This window comes from Notothenia rossii (genome assembly GCF_949606895.1).
Source record: "Notothenia rossii genome assembly, chromosome: 4".
NCBI lineage: Eukaryota > Metazoa > Chordata > Actinopteri > Perciformes > Nototheniidae > Notothenia > Notothenia rossii.
The window spans coordinates 53,170,091-53,192,281 of NC_136902.1; the positions used below are offsets into that span (position 1 = coordinate 53,170,091).

At 39.4% G+C, this 22,191-nt stretch overlaps 2 protein-coding genes across 2 annotated transcripts in view; both read right to left on the reverse strand.

Annotated features, from left to right (window-relative positions):
* Positions 1-22,191, reverse strand: part of LOC307034850 (transient receptor potential cation channel subfamily V member 1-like) — a gene marked incomplete at its 5' end in the record, with an annotated part of 43,391 nt that overhangs the window by 13,823 nt on the left and 7,377 nt on the right. The window contains 3 exons of the mRNA XM_079673776.1: positions 18,458-18,582; positions 18,839-19,170; positions 22,061-22,127. Coding sequence (XP_079529902.1) covers positions 18,458-18,582; positions 18,839-19,170; positions 22,061-22,127 — 524 coding nt within the window. The remainder of the gene's footprint in view (positions 1-18,457; positions 18,583-18,838; positions 19,171-22,060; positions 22,128-22,191) is intronic.
* On the reverse strand, positions 6,618-13,025 carry LOC307036306 (uncharacterized protein). The gene is made up of 5 exons (XM_079676504.1): positions 13,003-13,025; positions 9,295-10,308; positions 8,959-9,114; positions 8,295-8,390; positions 6,618-7,625 (listed from the first exon to the last, which is right to left on the reverse strand). The coding sequence occupies exons 2-5, from the start codon at positions 10,306-10,308 to the stop codon at positions 7,425-7,427; spliced, it is 1,467 nt and encodes a 488-aa protein (XP_079532630.1). The 5' UTR covers positions 13,003-13,025; the 3' UTR covers positions 6,618-7,424.

Here is a 22,191-nt window from a genome sequence, read left to right on the forward strand (position 1 = left end):
AGGCAGGCAGGCAGGCAGGCCGATTAATAAGATGTGAAGTGCTTTGTAACTTTGACCCGCTTGACTGAATAGACAACAAACAATGAAGAAAGAGTTTTATCTGGGCTGCTTCGCTGCCAGCTGCTCCCCCCGGACCCGAAAGTGGCGTATAGCCTGTAGCCTACTTCAACATCAAAAAAGTGCTCGATATGCTATATTGAACCAATAAACTAACACAAACTAACTGTATCACTATAAGATGATGATGATGATGGTGATAAAGAATGCATCTAACGTTCTGCTGTTCATTATAATAAAAAAACAGAGCATTAAACAAACCATCATGCTCTTACTTTGAAATCATGCCGAAATGTCATCATCAGCAGGCCATCACGTGGTTTCCGAAAATAACCGAGTGAGACGAGTATATTTTTGCCGAGACCGGCGGAAAATATGTCTCAAAATTCCGTGTGTGTAAAAAGATGATCCACAAGCAGAAATGTGAGATCCACGAGCAGAGATTTGAGATCCGCAAGCGCATTTTTGGTCGACAAATACAAAATGGATTCACAAATGCCTGATCGAAAGTTGTAAATGTTAAAGAGATATTCACAGATCTTTTTTTTATTTGTGAAAATATTTAGCGTATTTGCAGATCCGTTTTACACTTGCAAATGTATTTGTGAGTTTGCAAATCTTTTAAAAGCATTTGTGGATGGTGTTTTACATTTAAAAATCACATATTTACACACAAATTATTTGTATGTTCACACAAATAATTATGAGACATATCTATGCCCATAACGCGTTAGCAACCCGTAGCTCCGACTGTCAGTCGCGAAGCTGCACACAGCCAGCTGCTTGCAGAGAAATCCCCCTCATCAAACGTTCAAACCTGAACGTTGTAGGCTACAAGAATGTAGCCGCGGTACTCTCGCAAAGCGAGAAGATGAAAAGGAGCCGATCCGCTAATGACACCGGCCTATGTAGCCGTCGTCACGTGGGTCACAGGTGACTTTGTTGTTATTAGGTACTCGAACTGCGCATGCGTGCGATGGACATATCCAGTGCTAAAGCACCGCCTCTGGCGGTCAGTAGGGACGAAATAGAACTGCCATAATTCCCAAACCCTACATTCCTGGGACATAATTTTATGCTTGAATAGTAGGAAAACCTCTCTTACGTTGAAAAATTAAGCAAAACAATTAAACAAAATACCTCTTGATGTCATGAAGTGAAAAAAACGTTCAACATGTCTCCATTAAGGCCCATTGTAAATTCAGCCTGATCTATCCTCAGAGCAGCAGCTGCACACCTTTAGTAAATCTGCCAAAAATGCCACATTATTGAGCCGAAAGTACACAAAAAGCACACTTCAGACGCTCAGGATCCTTGACATGCTTTACGTGTTGACATTTTACCGAAAGCACTTAGAAATGCAAGAGGTTTCTTTCTCATTCAGAACAATGGAAAGGCTCTCCTTTCACAGCACATCTCCATGGAAACCTTTGATCTCTGGGCTCCCACACAGGTGTTTGATAACGTCGTCACCATGGTAACCTTTGATCTCTGGGATTACACACAGGTTTTTGATAACGTCGTCACCTCAAACACACTGGACTTTAACAGACTGTCTCAGGCTATTATTTTCTGTCTGATGGAGACTTCATACTGACTTCAACACGTTCCACATATTTTATACATTATTGGTGGTGACGTTTGGTTTTAGTTCAAAAGTTTGCAGTTAAAATGTTCTGCTGCTTTTCAAAGCGTTTTTACTTTCTTTTCTCTTCTTAATACACATTCATTCACTACTATTTACATTTAATATCTAACTCCTTCAGCCTACTTTCAGCTATAAACCATTCAACTATTAAATTATTCAGCTATTTCAGGACATTGAGGCTATACATCAGGGATCACCAACTACATTTGTCCAAGGGCCAAAATGTATCCAATAGACACTTCCGCGGGCCAGCAATTTTTGAAAGTAATCAGAATACAGTTACTTTTAGAATATTCAGATTACTTTTAGAATCATTTTGGAATGCTTTATTTTTCCATAACAGATGAGTATGTTTTGGTGAACAGGAGACACTTATTTTACTGTTTTAATGGCATATCAAGAACTCAAACACAACATCTTGGTGTCATTCTGGACAGCTCTCTCATCTGCACCCCACATAAAAAACATCACCCGGACTGCATTCTTTGTACTGTCTTAAAACCTTTCCTTGGAATATGTTATGAATTGTAAGGTGTCCTTGGGTGCTTTGAAAGGCACCCCTAAATAGAATGAATTATCATGATTTATGATCTGAAACGATGTAATAACTTTTAAAACTGTTTCCAGTCACTTGCCCCATGCATTCAGCAGCAGCAGGCCATTCACTTTGATTTTATCCCGTTATGAAATGTCATAATTTCGACAATAAATAAATGCTCAGGGTTCCTGCAGGTTTCGCCAACTCAAATTTAAGACTTTTTAAGACCACTTTGAATAGAATTTAAGACCTATTTCACGGCAAGAAAGTATGAAGGAAAATTGCTATGAAAGAAGAAATAAGTCCCATAATTACTTAGGAAGTAAATGTATTGTGTTCAGAACAATGACTGAACATAACAGCATAACAGTACAGAACTGTGTTAGCCAAAAAGTGTGTATGTGTCTCTGTGTGCTTGTGTTCGGGCTGTGCAATTAATCGTATTTTAATCGCAACTACGATTTTGGCCTGCCACAATTACAAAAACATAATAAAAAAAAAAAATTATTTAGCTTTGCTAGGTTGTGACAGTGACAACATATTTAATCTAATTAATTTGCGTCTAATTTATATTTATTTATCATATTTATATATGTTTAGTAGCTTGTGGAAATGCACTCCAAAATATTTGTTGATCTTGTTTATTTGTATTTATTATTTTGATATTATTTATTTAAATATATCATTTATTTAATTAATTGTTGTATTGCTTTTTCAGTTGAATTATACGTTCAGGGTAATCAACAGTTAAAAAGATAATGTTCAAATTATTATTTGTTTTAAAGTTCAATAAATTGATGTTTTCAAAGTCAATGAATAATCGTATTTAATAATCGTGATATCAATTATTGATCTTTCATCATTGCTGTTGTATGATTGGTGTTTAGCTACGGTATTTAGCGTCTACAGCACCTCCGCTTTTAGGGTTTACGTAGACCCAAACGTCGCCCGGAGGTCCCCCGGTGTTGTTGCGGGAGCTGCTGCACTAGCTAACGCTAAACTAGCTAACGCTACATTAGCAAAACAAACGCTGACTTCTTTTGCAAAAGTTGCAGCGGGCTTCAAACACGTTCCCCTCCACTGGTTTCAACCAAGCACTAAATTCGGTGTTTTCCAAACAAATACGGTTGAACTTACACTTCCCCATATTTATTTGTAAGTAGATTCGAAGAGACATGAGTTTCTGACTGCCGCTATCTGGGTTATGGCTAGAAAGGATCCGTCTAGTGTAAAACTCTCGCGATAGTTTGCAAGTCACGTGGCTGTATGTTTACGTTTGGCAGGCAGTCTTTCAGTTACGATCGTTAACATCAGTGGGCCACAGCAAATGATGGTGAGAAGCTAAACCATCTATTAATTATGTCAATGACAGGGAGTGTGATTGTTGAAATAGGGTGTTAGCGGTCTTGCTGTTCAAAGAAGAATGACAACACTCTAGATCACCAACACTATGGTTTATTTTTTATTCACAGGCAAGTCAACGTTGTCGCAGTAAAAGTCCCAAGATAGCTGATGCAATACAATGTTCCCTTTCAGTGTTTTACTATTATGTCTGATGTTTCTCTATTAATATTACTTCTGCATTAATGTGTATGTTGCTTGTTACTGCTGTAGGTGTGTTTCCGAGCCGCTCCAACGAGAGTTACAACGAGAACGTGACGTCATATTTACACAAGACGGATCCTTTTCTTCCCGGCCCGGGAAGCATTTCAGCTTGGCCCACGGAGCTGAAGGACTTTGCTAAGTAGGCTGTGAGGAGGGAAAAAAAACTGCTATTTTGAATCCTTCCACTAGTGGGCGCACTACCGCACCGGTACCAGTGAGAGCGCAGCCAGACTGTAAAACAAGTGATGAGTAAGAGTAGTGATTGCAGTCAATAACCTCTGACACCCTCATCCCCAAATGTCTCTGTCAAAAAAGAGAAAAGTGGACACGGAGTGCCGAGTTTTCCAAGAAAAATGGACTGCATCCTATTTTTTTACAGAGGTAAATGGAAAACCTGTATGCTTGGTGTGTTCGCAGCAAGTTGCTGTGCTCAAAGAATATAATATTCACCGCCATTATGAGACTCACCATGGAGAGAAATATGACTGCTTGCAAGGACAATGGAGAAAAGAAAAGATAAATGGCCTGCTATCAGGTCTAAAGAAACAACAGGCCATTTTTACCCGGAGCCGAGATATAAGTGACGCAGCAGTGAAAGCCAGCTATCTCATCGCTAACGAAATAGCATCAGCCTCAAAGCCATACTCTGAGGGTGAGTTTGTGAAAACATGCATGCTGAAGGCTGCAGAAATTGTGTGCCCTGAGAAGCGACAACATTAGTCTAACGAGGAATACAGTGAAGGATAGGATTGCCGATCTTTCAGCAGATTTGGATAGCCAGAAAAAAACAAAAGTCAAGTCATTCGTAGCATTTTCAGTTGCAATCGATGAGAGCACTGACATTACAGATGTTGCTCAACTGGCCATATTAATTTGTGGTGTTGATGAGACTTTGACGGTCACCGAAGAGTTCCTTGAGTTGGTTCCTATGACAGACACCAATAAAGCGGATGACATTTTTAGCGCTCTCGTTGAAGCACTGGACAGGGTTGGAGTGGACTGGACCCGTGCTGTCAGTCTGGCTACAGACGGCACGCCATCAATGATTGGGAAAAAAGCAGGTGTTGCAACGAAATTCAGGGAGAAAGTACAAGCAGCAGATGGAGGAGATCGTTTTTGGACATTCCACTGTATTTTGCTCCAGGAGGCATTGTGTTGCAAGTCGTTAAAAATGGATCACGTCATGAAAGTGGTTCTTCAAACGGTTAATTTCATCCGAGCCAGAGGGCTGAATCACCGTCAGTTCGACAGCCTCCTCAGTGATAAAGACATCACCTGTAGCCTACCATATCACACTGAAGTAAGGTGGTTGAGCCGAGGTGCCGTGCTGAAGCGTTTTTCTGATCTACGCAAGGAAATTGGACAGTTCATGGAGAAAAAGGGTAAGCCAGTGCATGAATTAAAAAAAAAACAGAATGGCTGCAGGACCTTGCATTTATGGTGGATATTTCAGAGCACTTGAATAATCTGAACATAACGATGCAAGGTCGCGAAAAACTTGTCACAGAATATTATGACAGCATACGCGCATTTAAGTTGAAGCTGGCTTTGTGGGAGACACAGCTGTCAAGTGGTGACCCTGCTCATTTCCCTCATCTAAGAAATGTGCATATGACCGGAGTTACTGCTGACATGAGACGGTACAAAGACAAAATTACGGAATTGCTGCGGGAGTTTGAGCGGCGGTTTCAGGTCTTTGGTGAGCTTGAGACAGAGTTTGCAGTTTTTCACTCGCCATTTGCAGTTAAGGCTGCGGATCTGCCCGTCGACATACAACTTGAGATAATCGACTTACAATGTGATCAGGATTCAAAGGACAAATTTGCCTCGTCGGACTTGGGCACATTTTATCGGTATCTTTTTCCAGGATACCCCAAATTGACAGCCCTGGCAGCAACGGTTTTGAGCATGTTTGGGAACACCTACCTTTGTGAACAGGTTTTCTCTGTAATGAACATTACTAAAAAAAAGCTGCGCTCAAGACTCACACACAAGTGCCTGAATGAAATAATTAAATTGGCTGCTAGTCAGGATTTTAAGCCTGATAATGATGCCCTTGTGAGGGCTAAAAGATGTCAAGTTTCATGAGCAAATTAATCAGTTCTGTGACCTCAGTTCTGTGAAAATAAGAACCTACTGAAATATTTGAAAATGTTATATTATTCTGTCACTGAAAATTGTGTATTATAATGTCAATCAGCGGCTTCAATAGGCAAAAAATAGTTTGATTTGATGTGACACTGTGGCTGCACTGCCAATATAAAAATTCTATATTTTCAAGGCACACTCTAAAAACTAAAACGATGATGTACTCAATTTTATTGGTGAAACAAATTACACTTAAAAATATTGAGTAAATCTTAAAGCTGTGAAATCATTTAAATGTACCTTATGAATTGAGTAAATGTAAGTAAAAAAGATCAAGTAGGTCTAAATAACTACATTTAGTACCATAACATAAAAAAATTGAGTAAATATAATTAAAATCCTAAGTCAATGGAATAGTAACCCTAAGTCAAAACCACTGAAAAAAATGTGTAGATATCACTTAAATGCTAGGTAGATGTAACTTTAAAAGGAGACTATTATTTAACAAAACAAATGTGTGAAATGTACTCAATTTTCTTAACTACATTTAGTTAAAACTGGTCTATTAATTATATAAATATAGTTACATTTACTTATTTTTTTTAATGTATTTACCCTTTACTCCAGGAGTGCTTTACCTGAGGTCAATACTTCTAATAAAACATAAAGCAATTGTACACATTGACATTTTAATTACACATTTATTGTTCAAATTTGACCAGTATAAAACATGACATTAAGTCTCAACCTGGTTTACTTTGCACATTACATTTGTAACAATTAGGGGCTGTTCTTGACACAATAAAATCTTATTCAACTAACACTCATAGAAATGTGATGACTAATCGATTAAATCAACAGATTATTCACAAAGAATCACACAAAAACACCACTTTAAATTTAAATTCTTACAAATAAGTCATTTACCATGAAAAAAATACATTAAAAGATTACTAATTGACTTAAGAAATCTTTGTCGAGCAAAACCACCAATAAAGTCGACTAAGAAGGGGCAGCCCTGGTAACAATGTCCAAGCTATAAAAACGATTAGCTGAATTGAGCTCTGCATATAACTAAGCAGTCCTTTCAACACGGGTAAAATGCAACAAGACCAATTGCAGCACAGAAATCTTAGCATTAATGGAAATCTCAACTTGGAATATTTAACACTTTTAGGCATTTTATCTAGCTTAACTTTCAACCAGGTATATTTTTGCCAATGAGCATGTGAACATTTCCATTGAGCTATGGGAGCAACGGGCAGAACGGAACTCTGCATACGACTGAAATGCACCAAGAACAGTGACACTTTAAAACAATACCAGTCCAAAATGCATTCTATCAATGGAACTCTCAACTCGTACCTTTTAGCATCTTGCTGAACAGTAGTGGGCAACTACATATGCAGGCAATTTTTCAGTGTCTGAACCTTGGTTGAAAGGTTGCCAGGATCCAGCTCCAACAGTAGTTTTTGGAATACCTCAAAACTATATTTGAGATTCTTGGGGTATCTCAGATCCAAGGCATAAGTTAGTCCCAACAGATAGCAGCAGGACAGGAATGCCCTCAATCACAATCCCTACATCAGTAGGTTCATCGACTGACCCATCTTGGTTCTGCAGCAGGTAAATCTTCATCACCTCCTCTGCCAACTCTTCCTGTACACTGACAGGTGCATCAGCAGCATCCTGCAGACATTGAAAAGATAACTGGTTAGTGCTTACTTTCAGCCTGCATGTTACAAGACAAACAAAGAGCAATTCCTCACTGCTCACTCACTATGTTATTGATCGTCTCACAGTCATCCATGATTACATTATTTAAAACTTCAAAACTAACACTGTTAAAAATCCTGAAAAATATTGTACTAACGAAGGCTGCAGCGATATAGTATTCTAACAATTCATTAATTAAATCGGATAATACATTATTTTGCTTGATTAAATGAGTAATAGTAAATATAGAAAATAGAAAATAAGACCGGCCTCTTAAAATGAACAACAAGAAAAATCAATATTGTTATTTTTTTTAAATTGAATACAATAATATTATCTGTCAAAACTAGACATTAAGTTTTAAAGAACCGTTTTTTTTTTAATGCAAAAACTAATAATTATTATTGTTTTTTTATTTCAAATAACAAAACAAAAAAAAAGGTATACGTCTTCTGGGCTACTCATAGAAGGGTACTATAATTGTAACTGATCACTGCACATCTGTATCGGCCTCGGTCTCACCTCTATGCCACGCTGTCTGTCTGTTTGTCTGCTTGACTGAGTGGTGTATTTCTGTCCCACTGCCCGATCATTTTTAGTTTTTTGAGTTACTCGAATAATCATTTCAGCCTTATTACTAACCTCAAAGTCCTTGATCAAGGCACTCGCATCTTCTCCAAGATGGTCCATGAGACATCGGATGACAACCTCTCGTTTTCGCTGAATGGGGATTCCACTCTGCAGAACAGAGCAGTCTTTCAACAACTAATACAATGTATTACTCTGCACATTACTCAAGCTGAATTGTGCTTTACTGTAACAACTTTAATGTCAAACTGTTTCAATTGAATTAACATTAAAGAAATGAAACATTGTCAGCATAGTATGTTGTGGAGGGATGCAAAGTAGGTGCAAGAATAAAACAAAACATGGAACATTTGGCATATGAACAGAAGAACGAGAAGAAGCCAACGCTGATTGATATATATATATATATATTTACATGGTGGTGGGGTGTCTAGAAGATGTGAGATATTGAAGGGCAGAAAACTAAGGAAGAAAAGCAATAACTGTTAAGGAAGACATGAGGATGAATAATATGAGAAGTTTGCAAGTAAGCAAGATTTGAACAGGAAAGAGAGTCAGAGGGTTTAAAGAGGAGTGTTCGGATTAGGATAAATGAATATCTAAAGTAATTATTGATTGTAATTAACTTGCACAAAGGAAATAAATGCAATTGAGACAGGTGGAATTATTAAGGCAGTTAAGAAAGTAACTGTATAAGTGGGGGATAACATGTTAATACCTGAAGTAGAATACTCATTTTTGCCCGATGTCGCTCTCCGACAGCACCCTTTTTCCCTTGGAACATGGACAACAGTTTTGGGGAATAGAAGTCCAACATTGACATGAACTTTGGCTCAAGGTTCAGTGTGGTGATCCTCTGAAACTCTGCGCTGACCTGAAAGAGAGAGATGAAAAAAGAGAAAAAAATACTTATGATTAAATTCATTGACATTTCAATCCATCAAAAACTAAAGTCCATATAGCTTTCAATAGGATGTAAAACTGTGACAAATGCAGGTTATCAGTCTGTAATGTCTGTGTTGACCACTGCTTAAAGAAAATTCCCTTTACTCACTTGCAAGACATCAAACAAGACAGGCCATCTGCCCTTGATGTCTTCGATGCTCATCTGTCGACTGATGACATCTTGTCTTCTATGTGCAAAAGTTCTGCACATCAAGTCCTTGATGGCTGTGCTGCCTTTCTTCTTTGATTCGGCGATTAGTTGGTCTCGATCCAGCTCTAGTTGTTCCTTCGTGTATCCTGCGGGATAATGTGGGAGAAACACCACTTCTCCTTTCCGTGCTTTCTTTATATTCTTTGCAGGTGCCCTGTCATCAGGGCGCTTATTCAAACGTGAATTGCAGGTAACCTCAGGAAATCCAAGACTTCGGAGCTTCGACCTGTAATTTCCCATCTTGTATTTCAGACTATACATCCATCCAATCCAGCCATTACGACTGCCTGGTTCCGTCAGACATGGGTGCTTTTTGACTAAAGCCTCTGCCACCTCACCAATCTGAAGGCCTGAGGGGTATGCTGTGTAACTGTACATGTAGTCTGCCAATTTTTCCATGATTTCAGACTTCACCAGAGTTTTGTTCAGCACAGTACAATCTTTGACAAATTCTTCATTGGCATTCCTCAGTACTGCCTCTGTTGCCACAGAGAAAACTGGAATGACAATTGTATCTGGCCATAATGTCCTATGAGGGCTTTCACTGGGAGATAGCATAACAGTGTCTTGTGATGAACCTGACATGCCATCTGTCTGGTCCATTGAATCAGTTGCAGAGCTTGAACTGTCATTCAAATTGGTTATATTTGTCTGGTTTTCAGCCAATGTCAACACAATTGACGGAATGATCACAACTTTGATTGTCCCCTTGTGTTTAATCTGGTTGGTAGAATGGAGTGTGAAGTAATCGCCAAAATCCTCATCCAAGTAATGCAGGGTAAAATCCTCAATGAGTCCAAATGTCCCCATTACAGTCTCATGCAACTGCTCCACAGTGCTGGGTATTCCTGAGGACAGTAGAAGCTTCTCACTCCGGTGTTCTATAATAACTTTCAAGGCAACCAAATCCATCTGGACAGAAAGAAAAAAAACCTGAATGAAGGACATTTAAAACGTCTGAGTCTAACACTGGCAAACAATGTGACGTTTCAATGTCACCATGCGTTTGCCTTCCACAAAATATGCTGCCAAGGGATATGTGTCACCAAGTTCACTATGCTGTAGCAGGGTCATTTTCCCAGAGTAGTCCAACATAAATGCTCTAAAATGTTCATCATACCAGCTGTTAAGGAATTTCACAATGAAACTCAGATTGTTATTTACAATAACAATCTGTGAAATCTCCACAAAATCAGGTAGACCACCAGTGGACCCATACGGCAAAACCATCCCAGCAGCATATTTTGTTCCATGGTGTATCACTACATTGGCCAAGTTCACAGAGGTTTGTGTTGGATACACTTCCTTGAAAGACTTCTGTATTTCCATATCAAGTAGTTCTAATGGAAGAGATGATACTTTAGTGACACATAGTGTAGGTTTTGAAGCATTTGCTTGTGAATTGTATGCCATCATCATTTGGTGCTTTGAGGCAAGTGACATCAATATGTTTCTGAAGCAGTTTGTGTATCTAGCAACTCGCTTAAAGAAGCTATGTTTTACCTCAAAGCGCATAGTCCAGAGGCTAACCAAAGGACCAAACCCTCTTATCATATCAGGATAATGCTCCAAAAAATGGTGCTTTGGGGTTAGTTTTTGCTCTGGGAAAACTTCCAACAGCCTGTGGCGATGTTCTGATATCAGTGTATCTAAGTAGCAAATACTTTCCTCAGTATGAATAGGGGATACTACAAGCTCAGTAATATCTTTTAAATTCATGAGAACTTGCCATGCTGGGTCATTTGGTGGTATCTTCGCACCAATAATGAATGATAATAATCTTAATAATGTCCAGTTCTCACTAGCATTCCCACCAATAGTTTTGCGAGACACCAAATTTGTTGGGATAGGTTGGGGATGATCAGTTTTATCAGTCCATCTGTATGGAAATTGATTTATGGAATTGTTAAGTTTTATCAAGGTGAAATAGCGCTTGCGGATGAACAATTTAAAGCATAGGGCCAATTCCAACGGAATTATGCCTTCAAAAAGATTGTGTAAAACATCTGGTGGGTACCCTGTTACAAAATGAAAATAACTTAATTTCCCAGTTATAGGACAACCTTTCTTCACACCACAACAGTGTACCTGAGCAGGATTTCCTTTTACAGACTGAACATGTAAATCATAGTTATCTTTTGTTCTTGGTGGAAAAGCTCCTGAACGCACTTCCTTTTGCTGATAGTCAGAATGGTCCCCAATGCAAAACCTACAGATATAATGTCCAGAAAAGTTTTCTACAAGTCCGCCCAAAGAATGAGCACCAAGATTGTCTGCTGAAATACAAAAAACAGTACCTCTGATATTTGTACCAAGCTGAGGCAAAAAAATTCCCTCCTTCTCTAATATTGCGAGATCTTTCAAAAGAGGCTCCAGAACAGTTTCATATCCCCATTTTTTTTACATCATTCGCTTTACAAAGGACAGCCAAATAAATGGATGTTAGCTGTGATCTCAGTTCAGATGGTACATCAGCAAGTACCCAGTAAACTGCTGTAACTTTGTGTTTTTTTCGCGAAGTCCCAAGAGGATTGCAGATTTCAAAATCGTCTACGTAAAGTATAAGTGAAATTCTGAACTCTTCATTAGCATGAAATTCATTTAGCTTGAAATATTGACCATCATGGAAGGATGCCAACTGTGAAATGTTTGAATGTTTAGTCAATACATTGTTCACAATGTCTTCATTTTTCAACAATTGCTTTAAGGTTTGAAGAACAGGCACATACTGAAAGCTCCAATTCTCCTCTGGATCCAAAATATACTCAACTGACTCAATTACACTGAAGTTTTCCTTAAAATATTTTCCCCTCCTAAATTTGGAAGAAAATGGTCCCTCAGGACCAAAGGCTGCACTAAGAGGATTAGAGTGACACAGTTTGTCTACCAATTCACTGACAATTGCTTCATCAACAGCACAGTTATTCTTTGTAAAAATATCATTAACTAACTTTGGAATATACTGAGTTGAGGATGTGTAGATAAACTGAAGCTGTTCCACCAAGTCATCAACACATTTGCCAGACACATTATAGACGCTTTCCAATTTTAACAAGAGAGAAGCAACATGTTTCACTATTTCACTTGAAGTATCCCTTTCACAACCTAACTCTAAGGTGGTATCTATGTCCACATGACCATGCGAGTCTAACACTGGAAAGTGGATTTCATTCTCAGCAGCAACTGGATGTTTTGCAATCACATCAGTCTTAAAATCTTTCAATGAATAGGATCTGTGTTTTCTACTTCTGTGTGTCGCATAAGTCCCATGTATGTTTGTCTTGAAATCACATCCATCAAAAGCACATTCTATGGTTTCATGTCTTTTCAAGTGGGAATTGATATGTTGGAAATAGTCTTTTGTATTGGCATAAAATGAGTCACAAATTTGACATGTTAAATACTGCACAACTTCACACTTGTCAGTTTCCTGCGAATTGTGGGATCTATACAAATGTGTTCGCAGGCCACCCCATGTCTTAAATGAGCAAGGGCAGTTTAAATGAAGACAGGGTACTGAATGTCCATGACCAAAGGCACCGTGCTTCAATCTATAGTGCTTGAGAAGTGACCCTTTAGCTGAAGCCACAAAAGTGCAGAGCTTACATTGCCATCCCATAAGCTGCAACCTAAAAAAAAGTGAGGATAAATAATGTTATCACATGGAGCGAACAGACTGGTTTAATGCTACTTTCATTTACCTACATACTTTTTGGACTAATATGTTCATACAGTGCTTTAAAAATGACACCCAATTGTATTTACTCATTGATGCCAATAGTTACATCGACTCCAAACTATAGTTAATGGAACATCTACCGTAATTGCACAAACATTTGGAAAACAGTAAAAATGATTGGAGTTTTTAGAGCCAGGATCTTCAATTGCAGTAGACAATGCAAAAGTAAATGCTTAATATCCTTGACCCAATGTTTCAGGGATATAATTAGTAACAGTTTGTATTATCAAGTCCTAGATATTTGTATATAATCACTGCTAGGGATGCACCGAATATTCGGCCGCCGAAAATTATCGGCCGAAAATGGTTAAAAAGGCCGTTTCGGCTTTCGGCCGAAAGGGTTTTAGCACCGAAAAAATATCACCGAATGTCAGGGAACAGGGTTACGTTGGTAAGCTAACGTGTTGTTGTGATGACGTAATCAAAAGCGGCGACAAGCATGGCGCGCCACCATGCTCGCGGCTGGCTCACAGCCAACATGTCTGGCGCTTGGAGATATTTAAAAAAATCAGAGAAAGAGGCGCAGATTGCGATTTGTAAAACGTGTTCAGCTGACATTTCTCGAGGGGATGTAACTGCAAAGACTTTCACCACTTCGGGATTACTCCACCACTTGAAATCAAAACACCCGGACAAATATGCGGAGTAAGATCAAATCACAAGCACTGACAGCGAGAGACTGTTCAGCGCTGCCTCTCATGTGCTTGATGAGAAGAGGAACAGACTTATGGCTGATAAAGCAGAGAAGCTTTATCAGCCACTTTTCCTTAATAAGTAGACAAGGCTGGCTTATCATAAGCTTATCTAGTTCTACATGTCTACTCTATACCCACTTTCCTGAACAATTTTCATTGTGAGTTATAATTCACCATCTCAGGTTATCATTAGGGGGAAATGACAGCAGCACAGTGTTCAATATATTCTACTTTCGGTATCTAAATGATACAATGTTGTTTACATTGCTCATGAGGACAGACCACCTTATTTGCAGATTCTTGAAATTGTAATTTAATTTGTAATTGATTGTGGATTTTGTATCCAGTTTTCACTTTATGTATCTTTATACAATGTTTACTACTTTGCTTATGAAATTGAATTGTAATTTCATTTGTAAATAGTTACATTCATGTGGATTTATCCAGTTTGCACATTTGTATGCATGCACTTATAGATGCATTTGTTGTTGTTGAAGGCCTGGCTGTTAGTCTTTATTTACACTATTTTGTTGTAGGCCTACTGGCCTAGATGTTTATGCAGTTTTAAAGCACCTTGGCTTTGTTCTGAATGCACTTTGTTGTAGTTATCCTACAGAGAAAAGAAAATGCACTTGACTTGGAATTAATGTACTGTATGCATTCAAAAGTGCTGAATAAATGTTTTATGGACCCATAATAGTGATTATTATTTAAGTTAAGTTTTGCCATAATCATGTCTTTTTCCATAATCAGGTAGCTGAACAACATTGGTAAAAAATGTATACATTATATATATATATATATATTTCTATTAATCATTTTCGGCCTTTCGGCTTTCGGTTTTTGGCCAACTGTTTCCTATTTTCGGTATCGGTTTCGGCCAAGAATTTTCCATTCGGTGCACCCCTAATCACTGCTTATGTTTCTAAGAAATGCTTCCTGGTCTTTGCAATCAAACATGGTCAAAATCAAGGTGCAACTAATTTAGCTTATTCACCGATTGTTTCAGTGTTTAATAAAAGAATGACATTCACCTCCTCCGTTTTGTTTTCTCGGTTCAACTTCTCTCCGTTAGCGCAGTCGGTGCTGTGGAACAGATATTGAAAATATTTATCATGCTTCACAAAAACATATTCAACTTTACTTGCTCTCATCAAGTGCTCCCCCATAAATATGACAAAACATAAGTTGGGCAAGGAGGCCACTCCTCTTAAGAAAATGCAATACCTTATTAGAATAATGATGAAACAGTTTCATAAGCATATAGGCAAGACTGTGTGTGTGTGTGTGTGTGTGTGTGTGTGTGTGTGTGTGTGTGTGTGTGTGTGTGTGTGTGTGTGTGTGTGTGTAAATAAACTAACAGCCACCTTACACAAACAAGGTGCATTTATCTTTATACTTTTGCCGCGAGACTGTTGAGCCGTTATTCCCGCATGGCGGGACATGCAGACACACATATTCGCAGTCGCCGTTGTGTTACACTTCAGGCCGGCATGCCATCTAATATCTTCACACACTGGGGCAGCATTATGCTGGCATTGTCTGGTTAAGTATTACAAAGTAGACATAATGGCGGATCTTCTTTACTACAGCATTTCTGAATAACAGTGTAAAAGGGGCTTAAAATAAACAGCTAACTATGCTACACAGACAGCTGGTTGGTTAGGTACTTGAAACAACATCTGCGGACACAGCAGGTGCTAATGTTTCTACTTTTTACTCGAGTAAAACGTTAGCTTCACTTCACCTGGTTGACTGTGTCCACCATGCGTGTGTAGAAGCGGACAGAGAAACTAGCTAGACTTACGACAGCATGGCTGCAAGTGTGACAGTATTTAGATAATTACACGCTATAAAGTTGTATTTGCACAAAGACAGGGTCAATATTTCATTAACTTTTGCTAGCTGGCTACTTACCAGGATTTTCAGGGACTTTTCCTGGTGCTTCTCGTCGTGCTGTTTTCCTTGCTTGGTTTCCACATGTGGCGCAGATAGAAAATAAAAAATGTTTCCCATGAGCACACTGTATTTGCGCGCGATTGTTAATGGGGTCCACTCATGACGTTTAGCGTAATTTACTCAATGTCTTAAATTGTTGTTAAAGATGAAGAATATTGATTTGGAATGAGTAATAATTGCTGTTCCTGAAACTGATCAGTATAATTAGCCAATTCTCAAATATTTTGACTGAAATTTACCAAATATATTAAGGATATCTTAAAAATATAATTTGTTAGTCAAATACTCATTTATTTTCGTGTAATCAACTTAAATAATAGTAATAATCTTACACAAATTTAACTGTTGGATTTTGAAGCATTTATTTTGGTATGTCCAACTCAAACAATTACTTTGGTGATATTTAGAGATTTTATTAAGGTAATATAGCTTTTTATTATTGTGATATCTACAAAGCCACTGATTTAGTTTTTAGAGTGCAAGGGAGGTAACTCAAACTCCTCACTTAATAGCTCCCACATTTTTATTTGCATTTTGTGGTGAGTCAGTTCAGGTGGAAACTGTGATCTGTTGTAAAGAACATGTGTGTAGCACTTGAAATTGCACTTGTTTGTCTTAATACAGTACATTTCAGTTTGTTCATAACGTTTTGCGTCTCATTACATGTGGACATTTTCCGAATGTACTTGTAGCTACTTATTTGCACTTAAACAGAAATATTGTCGTTATGTAGGGCCTGTGGGTTATTATGCTATGATGTTACTGGTCCGGCCCACTTTAGATCAAAGTGGGCAGTATGTGGCCCCTTAACTGAAATGAGTTTGCCACCCCTGCTCCAGAGCAATTCGGACAAAATGACTAACCATCATGCAACGCACTAACTAGCAAGACGTTGATCGAAATTGCGCAGGTCTCGCTTGTCTCAAACAAGCCTCATCTCTCTCGCTCACAGACATGCTGCAGCGCTGTGCAGTGTGCACACAGTTCTGCCGGTAATGAATATTACATTTTGTGATTAAACTTTTCCACCTATAATTCCAATAAGTATTCCAAAATGTATTCACTTCAGGTTTACGAAAGTAACTGTAATCAGATTACTCGTTTTTCAAATGTAACGCCAGCTGAATACAGTTAGCCTACTTGATTTTTGTATTCTGATTACGTAACGCCGTTACATATATTCCGTTACAACCCAACCCTGCTTCTAGGCTACTGTCCCGCAGCTCCAGCCTCTCTGTTGGACTCTGTCGCAGCGGGGCTGCTGCTGTGGTGCCGAGTGCATTAACCAGACTCTTCACAACAAAGGATCACTTCTTCTTCAAGGCAGGGAAGGTTTCGCAGTACGCAGTCTACTGACTCGCAGCTGCTGCCTCTCGGTTGGACTCCGGTACTGCACCTTACTCACGAGACGTTGTATAAAAAAAAGGGTTGGGGGCGAACGCAGTAACCACTCCGCCAACGCCACAGTCACCCCCGTCGTGCGGTCCGGATGAGAATGTCTGGCGGGCCGGATGTGGCCCGCGGGCCGCCAGTTGGTGGTCACTATTGTTATGCGGAGTGCGTTGCGGTGGAGATTTAATAGAAATCAGTAGTAGACAGCTTCCTTTAGCCTTCATTAGGCATATTTATTTATCGTGGTAGGAGAGATGCGGTTGTGCTGCACCTCAGCTCTCGATCCAAACAACATCTAAACGGATAAGGTAGAGGCCACATGTAGTGCAAGGTATAGTCAGTTACGCACGTCCTGGACGCACTGCAGACAACATTGCCCTCTGCAGGACACATTGAGCAAGGGCGCACATAATTGTACAACATTTAACAACTATGTTGTTGTTAATACCTTTTTTAAACCTTTTATTTTAAATATTAAGCTTCTTCACTATTTGTCCTACTCTTCCAGTTTAACATTTCACTTTCAAGTTTTCAACAAAGTCATTGCAATGCATTTGAGCTGCAACACACTTACTTGGTTTTTGTAGCTAAAAGCAGCCACAGAGACCATTCAACTAATAACATATTCAGCTTTTTCAGCTAAATTCAGCAACAAATGTACACAGTTTACAGCATTTGCACGCATTTTCAGCAGGAAATGTTCACGCATCTTCTAGTTACTTTACAGATGTGGATGAATGATGTGAAATATAATCAAGTGTTGAATCAGACTTTAGTTCCACCTGGAGTAAATCCACAAGCTACCCTGCAGTATACAAAGTCATTCAAACTAGCTGCACCTTTACCAGCTTTGAGAACACTTTCATGATCAATCATTATAAAACATATCATATATATTATTATGAAATGCACCAATCTGCACAACGACTACTTTTATTTTTGGTACTTTAAGTAGATTTGTGATGCTAATACTTTTCTACTTTTACTTGAGTAAAATGTTGAATGCAGGACTTGTAACAGAGTACACTCTGTTAGTCATACTTTTACTTAAGTACAAGATGTGAGTACTTCTCCCTCCTCAATGTATCAGGGTGAGCCTTTAAAGACATGTTCAGTAAAATGTGCTGTTGTAGGACACAAATACATAGGACATTTCTAATACAGTAATTCTTACGCGACATGTTTGTATCAAGCTAAAGGATTCTTCATGTTTCTACATCTAGCTGTGCAGAATCACAACAGGACCTGATGTCAGACACATCCAGTGACAGTGTACCTGAAGAATCTGCGACTCTCGTCCCGCGAGCCTTTCAAGCACACCACCTTGGACACCCCGCAGAGCAGCTTCTCCCTCAGGCACCTCGGCAGAGTCCTCTCCATGTCCAAAATTGTGAAAGCTCTCTGTGCGTCGAAATGTCAGCGGTTTACATGAAATGTATCAAATAATTTGTGTTTTTCATGCTTCATTTGTTTGATTTCTAGAAAAGTCTTATTCTAAGAGATATTCTCTCTAAATACTATGATATTCACACCTTTTGATTAACTTTCAGCATTCACAAACCTCCTTAAGCATTACTCTGAATTTGTAACATAAACTTAATCTTGAGAACATACGGTTTTGCATAATCTATAACCAGTTTCCAGAACAGCTTCCCACCTGCAGGTTCCAGATGTTTTCACTTTCTTCTGAGATTCTTTCCACTGTGTTGCCCATCAGAGCAATGAGCATGTTGAGCAGCAGGATGTAGGTGAGGATGATGTACAGGATGAGCAACATGTAGAACACCTCCTTGTACTGAACGTGGTCGGTGAACTCCAGGTCTCCCATCCCAATCTTGAACTTGAACAGTTCCAGAGTAGTGAAACTGATGTCATTGTAACTCGGCTTCTCACACTCGAACGGCTCCACACCAAAGCCCCTCCCGCGAGCCGCCGTGTTGGGGTCGTTTTTATGAGCTGGAGGGGAGTCGTCCATGAGAGCAACAATAGCTAAGGACAAAGGGAAAATTAAGTCAGAAGTTTAGAAAACATTTTAAATCAGGGGTGTCGAAGCTCGGCCCGTGGGCCAACTGCGGCCTGTGATCCATTTTTAATTGGCATGCAGCAAATTCTGAAAGCATAATGGAATATGCCCACACCTGAAACTTGTGCTTGTCTTATATTGTACTTCTTAGTTAAACATATGTTACACAAATAAATTCAGTCAATTCAAGTTGAAAACATTTTCTAACAACTTTTGTAGATAACAACCCCAACCATCAACATCCCCATCCCCGCCCAAAAGCAAAAACGCACAATAACCTACAGAAACCTAAAATCCATCTCACCTTCAGCAATCACTGCCTCCATTACCTGCAAGATGTTTGTCTCCCCCCCCCCACTTTCTGAAAACCCATCTGAACTTGTGGACTATTATAACAGCACCCTCTCCTTCTGTCTCAATGAACTGGCCCCCACAAAAACAAAAAATGTCTCTTTCATACACTCCGCCCCCTGGTATCATCAACTGTCTCTCAGAAATAAAAGCATGGATTTAAACAAACTATCTCCAACTGAACAGTGCCAAATCAGACATCATCATCGGCCCCCCATCCCGTATCAAAGACATCCAGAATTTCAACTTCACCATTGACAGCCACACTCTATCTCCCCCCCCCTCACATCCGCAACCTCGGAGTCATTTTCGACAGTCAACTCAAATTCAACCACCACATAAATCACATCACCAGGACCGCCTTTTTCCACCTCAAAAACATTGCCCGTCTCCGCCCATCACTCTCCTCCTCTGCTGCTGAAACCCTGATTCATGCATTCATCACTTCACGACTACTGCAATAGCATCCTCTATGGCAGTGGTTCCCAAAGTGTGGGGCGCGCCCCAACTGGGAGGCGCAGAGGCATGTCAGGGGGCGCGCGAGAGACCAGGAGGAAAAATGGTTATTAAAAAAAAAAAAGATTAAAAAAAAAAAAAAAAAATCATAATTTGTACAATTATTGATTCGAAAATAATATGATACAGTACTATTACGTCTGGGTCTCTGTGTTTCATTAAAGCTCTGCTCTGTGTGTGTGTGGAATGAGCCATTTTGTGTGCGTGCACGAGCGAGAGAGAGAGAGAGTGCACTGGTACCGGAGATCGTAGTTGTTAGCTTCTGGTGCTAGCGAGCTACGCTAACGGATATAAAGAGTTTTTTCAACAACAAAGTGGAGGAGAGTCCTCTCCTGTCAGACTGAGAGGCTCAGTGAACTAAAGGATTCTCTGAGTGTTTAGATAGTTAACTTTAGTCTAAGTTATCTCAGTGGATCTCAAACGTTTTGGTCACCATTAATGTAAAAAATTACTTCCGAGGCACACGTTTATATGATCATTATAGTTATAAAAAAATAAGAGAATACATTAAAAACAGGTATGAAATACTATTAAAAGGGTGATTTGTAAAATATTCATAGAAAAAAGTAAATCTGTTTACACTTCTGTTTCATATGGGTGTTGAGAGATGTATCCATAGATCTCTTTTTTTTGCTCTCAAAGTGCACCAGATTGATGCTTTTAACTTCAATATTTAAAAATAAATCTTCCCGGGGGAGCTTGCCCCCAGAACCCCCTATGTGAAGTCCACACACCACCTATAAAAATAGCACTTTACCCCTGCTTACACCTATATGCCTCGAGCCTTCATTCTAACTGTCACAATGTGTATTTGCGTGGGGATTGTTGCAGTAGAAATTTCCACTGTAGTGCCTGGTTCATTAATGGGAAACCCTAAATGTTTGAGCACCCTTTATGAAATGTCAAGCTACCCCGCACCACCCCAAAATAAATATCTGGCGCCGCCACTGAGCCTGACTATTTGTGTTGGGGGGGCCCGACTTATTTTTTTCTCCAAAGGGGGGGCCCTGACAGAAAAGGTTTGGGAACCCCTACTCTATGGCATACCATCCAACCTCCTCAATAAACTCCAACATGTCCAGAACTCTGCTGCCCGCCTCCTCACCCACACCCGCTCCCGAGACCACATCACTCCCATCCTCCAGAACCTCCACTGGCTCCCCGTCCGTCAAAGAATCCACTTCAAAGTCCTCCTCATTACTCACAAAGCCCTCAACAACCAGGCCCCCCCTACCTCACAGACCTGCTGCACCACCACACCCCTTCCCGCTGCCTCCGCTCATCAGAAGCCAACCTCCTATCCATCCCCACCGCACCAATCACCGGACCTGGGGGGACAGAGCCTTCTCCGTCGCTGCCCCCTCCCTCTGGAACTCACTCCCACAACCCATCCAGACTGCACCGACCTCACCACCTTCAAAAAACTCACAAAAACTCACCTCTTCAATCTGGCTTTTAATGTGTGATTTTTTTTGTATTATTTGACTTTAACTTTAACTATATGTTTATTTGTTGTTCCTTTCTTCTCTTTTCTTTTCTCTTCACTATTATCTGTAAGGCGTCTTTGAGCACCTGTAAAAGTGCTAACAAATTAAATCTATTATTATTATAAAAAAAGCCCAATAACTTATTTGCATAACAAGTTTGAAACATACCCTTCCTATTTTCCCTTATTGTAAACACTGAGGCTTCTGTTTTAAGGAATTAGCTGCCAACACTTTTTTTAACAAAATAAATGAAACCCTCTGGAGAGTTTTGATGGCGGCTGTTTTTACATTTAGTCAATTATCAAGAATAATGTACCTACATTTGATTGATTTTTGCTAACTTATAACTTCACTTATGAGGCAATATACCTCACCTCTCGTGGGGGACCATTTGTATGTTTTCTGTTTGTGGCCCTCAGTTAAATAAGTTTGGACACCCCTGTCTTAAGTACTCATTCTGAATGTGCTTAACTTATTCCATTTAGATTCATGAAAGTCTTACCAGCAGAAAATCCAAAAATTATGACACTATAGACACATAGAAAGTGCAGCAGGTCACCCAGGATCATCTAAAGAGAGAAACAGACTTATATCAGTCAACCAATCCTCACAAGCCAACCCACTCTGAGTGCG